The 6215-nt window shown below is 52.6% G+C and overlaps 1 protein-coding gene across 1 annotated transcript; it reads left to right on the forward strand.

Annotated features, from left to right (window-relative positions):
• The first annotated feature begins 1404 nt into the window (after positions 1–1404).
• Positions 1405–5952, forward strand: SYS1 (SYS1 golgi trafficking protein). The gene is made up of 3 exons (XM_076352004.1): positions 1405–1566; positions 2214–2281; positions 2875–5952. Exons 1-3 carry the CDS (start codon positions 1405–1407, stop codon positions 3113–3115), a joined length of 471 nt encoding a protein of 156 aa, XP_076208119.1. The 3' UTR covers positions 3116–5952.
• Positions 5953–6215: the final 263 nt, after the last annotated feature.

Here is a 6215-nt window from a genome sequence, read left to right on the forward strand (position 1 = left end):
TCCACAGAACGAGCAAGGGAAAACACACAGCAAAGCTGCATAGGGAACTTCTCATACGGGGACATGGAAAAAACATCACGAGAGAATGTCAGAGATCATAATCCGAGTTCCCATAGCCAGAAACATTCCACACCCGCGACTGATGCAAGTCGACCACCTCCCATAAAAGCTGGGTTCCCCTTTTGTCCTCCTCCTCTCTTTTCCAGGTAACAAGAGCTCTGTGGCAACTCCCCCGTCCAGCGGAACAGCCCGGGGGTGCCTCCTCTCCTTTTTCCAGTGAAGACCTTATCTCCAAAATGCTCCGTTGTCCCACGCAGCCTTGTGGATTTTAGTATTCAGTTAGTGACAGTTCTCACATCCGAAGCTAAGCAAGCAGGACAGTTTATCGAGGCCACTAAATGAGCTCCAGCAGCCAAGAGCAGATGACAGAGGGGGTACGGCTGAGGATGAGGGACTCTGGCACCTGGCCGTTTCATGAGGCATGAAAAGAAGAAACCACCACATACCAGAAGAAACCTCCCAAAAGAAACCAAGTCCTACTCACGACCAGCCCTGAAACGGAAAGGTGCTGCCAGGGCATACCAGGACTCATAACAACATCTTGGTGCCCTATGGCCTAAAGCTAAAATAGGTACAGCTGGGCAGCAGCCACCGGCAGTCCCGGCGCGTGTGGGCATTGGCCTGGAGACGAAAGGAAATATCCCAGGACAAACATTTCTTCTATGTTCGGTATCTGTGTCTTATTAGCAAGGGCTGCTCAGCCAAATTATTGAATCCGCTGAAACAAACCCAGATCAGCACCGTGCTGCAGGAGATGGGGAAAGCCCAAAGCACGCCAGCATGAGAAAGAGCCGGGTGCGGACGGCCGGGCAGACGGCGCACAGCCGAAACCCACCGCCGACGAACTTCTCCCGTACGGTAAACCAAATACGTGCTGCGGCCTCCCGGGGAGGCCGCTTCCCCTCCGCAGGCCGCCCGGTCTGCGCTCAAGGTGCTCCAGGGCGATGCCTCAGCCCTTGCCGAAGGCCCAAGCGCTCACAGCAAGGCCCAAGTGCTCACAGCACGGCCCGCCAAGCGCTACCGCCGGCCCCGCAGGGAGCCGGGCCGCGTTAACCGGCGGGCTCAGCTCCCCGGGGCCGACCTGCGGCCCGCGGCCGGGCGGCGCTTACCTGCCTTGTGGCGGGGGCGGCGGGCAGCGGCACCCCCGCCTTGGTGACCCCCGGCCGCGGGGCCGGTGCCGCCGCCGCCCGCCATGTCGCGGCCAGAGCGGGGTGAGAGGGCGGGGGTCGGGGTCAGGGGTCAGCCCCGCCGTCCCGGGAGGCAGCCTCCGGGCCCTCCGCCGCGCCAGGGGGCGCTGCCGCGCGGCGGCGGACGCCACTTCCGGCGCGCTGTGGCGGGCGGGCGATGGCGGCGCAGTTCCGCAGCTACGTGTGGGACCCGGCGCTGATCGTGGCGCAGATGGTGCTGCTGCAGGCGGGCTACTACAGCTCGCTCGGGCTCTGGCTCGCCCTCCTCGGCACCCTGGGCAGGACCGGGCCTTCCCTCCACCAGGTCTTCAGCGACGAGGTGAGGGCGCGGGCCCGCCTGGGCCCCCGGGGGAGCCGCCGCGGGCACGGGCCCCTGGGGCGGGGGGGGGGCCTTGCTCGGGGCCTCCCCTGCGGGGAGACAGACCCCGCTCCCCGCGTAGGCGTTCTCCGGCATCAGAGACAGCCCCCCGTCAGGGGTAGCAGCCCGGTATAGAGCCAGACCTCCCCCCCCCCCCGGTAGCTGCCCCCAGTATAAAGACAGACCTGCTGCCTGTGTAGGTGCCCCCGGTACGGAGGCAGACCCCCCCTTTGAATAGGTGGTACCCCCGGTGTAGAGACAGCACCTCGCTCTATAGATGCCACCCCCCAGTATAGAGACAGACACCCTGTCTAGGTACCCCGGGTGTAAAGACAACCACCCTCCCCCATAGGTAACCCCTGTACGGAGACACACACGCTCCACACCCTGTCCAGGTGGTACCCCTCGTAGAACCAGACTCGTCCCTTTTCTTAGGTACCCCCCAGGCAGAGAGACAGACCTCTTAGAAGTACTGCCGTAGCTGCTCGGGCTCCTCTTACGGATCATAATCAGCGCCGGGCAGTGCCGATGCGGCTGGGCCACGGGATGAGATTACGTGCTGTGGGCTGTGATTTGTGCCGCGGTTTCCTACTAATAGTCCCATGCAGATTTTAGGCTTCTCAACCCCGCCGGGGAGGCTCTCCATGATGGCTTTCATCCTCAATGCACTCACCTGGTAAGTTGGCAACTAGCTGGAGCACCTGTGTCTTGTTCTTTCTTGACGTTAAACTTCAAGAGAATTCAGCGTGACCTACTGCCTCTCTCAAAACATCTCCCAAAAGCCCTGTGCCTGGTTGGGCACGTCTGCTGAGGGCAGTTGGGAGCTGCTGACTCCTGACTTTCTAGATCCTGGATAAGTCATTTCGCTTCACTGCCTCAGTTTCCCAGCTGGGAATGAGATTTGCTTCTGTGAGAGATTGTACTGAAAGTTAGGATTAACGGATCTCAGCAGACACTGATCTATAAACAAGAATGTATTTTGCCCCTGCCACTGGGCAAAGGTTACTGGGGGAGATAGTTTAAAAATTCCTGCCTGGCTCCCTATGCTAAAAGCTCATTTCACTGCCATCATGTAATTAAAAAGCTGTAAGCATGTAAGTCTTGCTGCAGCAGCCGGGAGAGAGGTCAGAAACAACCTGTCCTTAAAACATTTAAGAATTTTTAAAACAGCTAAATAATTGGCACCAACAGCTGCTGATAGCTCTTGCTGTGTCTCCTGTTCCATAGGCACGGAGCAGTTTGTTATTAATCTCTGTCTTTATTTTGCAGTGCTCTGGGCTTGCTGTACTTCATCCGCCGAGGAAAGCAGTGCCTGGATTTCACAGTCACGGTTCACTTCTTCCACCTTCTGGGCTGCTGGATTTATAACTCGCACTTTCCCTTGACCATGACGTGGTGGCTGGTGCACATCGTGTGCACCGCGCTGATGGCTGCCATCGGGGAGTACCTCTGCATGAGGATAGAACTCAGAGAAATCCCCCTCAATTCTGCCCCCAAATCCAACGTATAGACTCGCTCTGGCAACGTCATGCTGCATTATGTCATTGTTTCCAGCACAAGTGCATCTAAGGCCCGAGAATCATCACTGAAGAAGCACAGCAGGTCTGTTTAGACTCTTTTTTTTTTTTTTTTGGACCTTGGTGACTGCGTGAGTGCAAGCATCTCCTCTGGCATCAGCCGGCAACAGGGGAGGAGCAGATGTTTATTTTGTTAACACAAAGCATTTAATATGACTGTATGGCGAGTGTGCTCTTAAACTTTTCACTCATGAGACTGTTAAAAGCCAGGTAGCAAAACTTGATGCACAAGGAGCATGTGGAATTTAACAAACGTGGGAGTGCCCTGCATGGGTAACGCGATGGTCAGCTCTTCTTGCAGGAGCTGGCGCAGTGAGCAGTGGGGCTGGGAGCTGCTGCTTCCGATCTGTAACTTGTTTGGGCTTTGCTTGGAAAAAAAAGTCAAGGAAGTGAATGGGTGGGGAGAAAGAAAACAGTTGTGCTTACCTGAATCACCAGCTGAGACCCTAAATAACCTATAACATTAGATGGGTTGGTTTGCTGTTTCCATGTTTAATACACAGAGGTATCAGACAGCAGTTTGCTGAAGAAATCTTTTGTAATAATAAAAATATTACATTGCTGTGAGCATGTTACGGTTCTCCTGGGAAGCTGAGCACTTCAAGAAATACCATGAGTGTCTGTATCAGGGCAACAGAAGGATACGGCCAGAGAACACGTGGCTGTAAGATGCCCACTGTCTAGGGCACATAAAATTTCCCACAACAAATACTTCATACCTCTGCTCTGAAATGAAGGCATCAGTGAGTGCCGTCTTGGAAAGCCCGCCAGCATAATCCTCGCTTCAGGAGGAGCGTCAGCAATCCAGGGTCTCTACATCCCATTTCCATGATCCCTGGATACATTCAGGGTCAGGTTGGACGGGGCTCTGAGCAACCTGATCTAGTTGAAGATGCCCACGGCAGGGGGGTTGGACTAGATGGCCTTTAAATGTGCCTTCCACCCCAAACCATTCTGTGATTCTATCTCCAGCCCGAGGCTGGAGCTGTCCTGGGGAAGCCTGCAAAGGTGTCCTGGAGCCACGTTGCTGTTCCCACTTGCCTGGGTCTTCCTGTCAGGCTTTAGAAGTCTAGCAACAGACCTGGTCTGGTAGAGGTCATGTTTAGTTAAGTGAGAGACTGCTGCTTGTTTCTCAAAATGATAGCATTTGCCTTTTTTTAGAGGCACTTCAAATAAACATCACCTGTGGGCAGGCAGGGACAACACCTTACTGTTGGGGGGCTAAAGCTGGATGGTTCCTCCAGACCCCGCAGCCCAAGCAAGCGGACCTGCCTCCTGCCTGGTTTCCGCTGAGGGCTGCCCAGTTCGTGCGATCCCCGATGAGGGCGAAGCCAGTTCTAAAGACAGATTTTTCTCCCGTGCAGCATCTTGCTGCAGTAACCTTCCTTTGTATGTTAATATTTGTAAGTGTTAATTTGCATCAATTATTTGCGAATTCAGCTTGTTAAAAGCAGTGGGATGATTTGAGATGTAGAAGTTGATTAAACTCTTTGAAGCTGCTCTTCTGACTTTTGTTACTGGGGGAGCTGTATTTCATTTCCTGCCCTCGTATTCAGATACTGCGAATTGAGGCAGGAGAACATCCCGATGTTTTAAATACTTGGCAGGTCTGCCACAGAGGAGGATTGCTGGTTACATTTGTTTAGACAGAACTTTTATATTCTGAGATTTCGCCAGGACCTCTTCCTGACCAAAACCCCTTTAAGCACGGTTTTAGAACAGCAGCAGTCTTTCAGAGAGAAGAGTTTACACAAGTTTTTTTCTGGGCAGGAGCCACGCTTGCTGGAGGGCCACCCAGAGGTCACTTCCTAGGGCTTCCCCTGCAACTCTGCTGTGCGGTCAGCAAGACCGTTCATCCTTTCTCAAAATCTGCTCATTCCTCATATATAAGGATACTTGCCTTCCTTCCGATCCCCTTCAGCCTAGATATAAACTCGTCTTCCAGTAGGTGCCAGTATCTCCTTCAGAAAAGAGCGGTGAGCGTGCTGCTGTTGGGATCAGGGCGCAGAGCAGAGGGCACGCTCTGCCTGGGGGCTGACAAACACTGGCTTGGTATCAGTCGTAGTTTAAGACTCTTTCAGGGTCATTTTGTCCTCTCCTGCTTTTTGTTGCTATTCTTGAGAAAGAACACCCCAGTCCCGCACAGGGAAGGTTTGCAGGTTTAATTCAAGGCTTAATAGCACACCAAGGCACAGTGTGAACTCCTGTGTTCTTCAGAGGTAGTCTTAAGGCAAGTGTGAGCTAGAAGACTAATTACAATGAATATGAGAGAGCAGAGGGAAGGTCACATTCATCCCACTTATTAAAGGAGAACGGGCAGCTGATCCCAGAGTTGCTGTGAGACCTTATTAAAGAGGTGCTATCTTTGTCCCTCTGTAAGAACAGGGATGAAAACTTTGGACCACGGAACACTTACCTCCTTACTTTCTGAATACGAGAGATGCTGTAACTGCTTCAGCAGCTTCCCTTGGCAGGTGGGGGGTGAAGTCTGGGTACAGCTTTGCACCTGGAGGCACTCAGAGCAAGGCCACAAGAAGAATCCTTGACAAATGCGGATTTAACACTGAGGCTGTGGGACATAGAACAAGCTGCACTGCATCAGCGTGAAGTGTGCTGTAGGATTAGAAATTCTGAAAGTCTGCTGACTTTGCCTTTGAGGACTGAATCTGTATATTACTTTTTTTTAAATGAAATCTACTGTAATTGTCCTACTCAGGGGAAGTTCTGCTAAAAATAAAATATTGATTGAGGAGAGAACCTCTGAAACTCATCACTCCCATACTGTGAGACATCATTTTCACTCACATGCTTTCAGTCAGATTTAGGAGTACCTTTGGCTTTAAAAAAAAAAAATCTGCTGCTCCACCTGAAAGGTGGCAGATGGTCTTTGTTTCTTAATGAATTTTTGTTTTTTGTGTGCAATAGAGTTGAGGGATTTGCTTCCAGGGAAAATTCTCCCCCAACACCTGTTCTTAGAGACAGTGGTAGTGTCAGCTAGCCATTTGCATCCATGGCTTTGCAAAAACAAGACTT

This window comes from Aptenodytes patagonicus, chromosome 14 (genome assembly GCF_965638725.1).
Source record: "Aptenodytes patagonicus chromosome 14, bAptPat1.pri.cur, whole genome shotgun sequence".
Classification (NCBI taxonomy): Eukaryota; Metazoa; Chordata; class Aves; order Sphenisciformes; family Spheniscidae; genus Aptenodytes; species Aptenodytes patagonicus.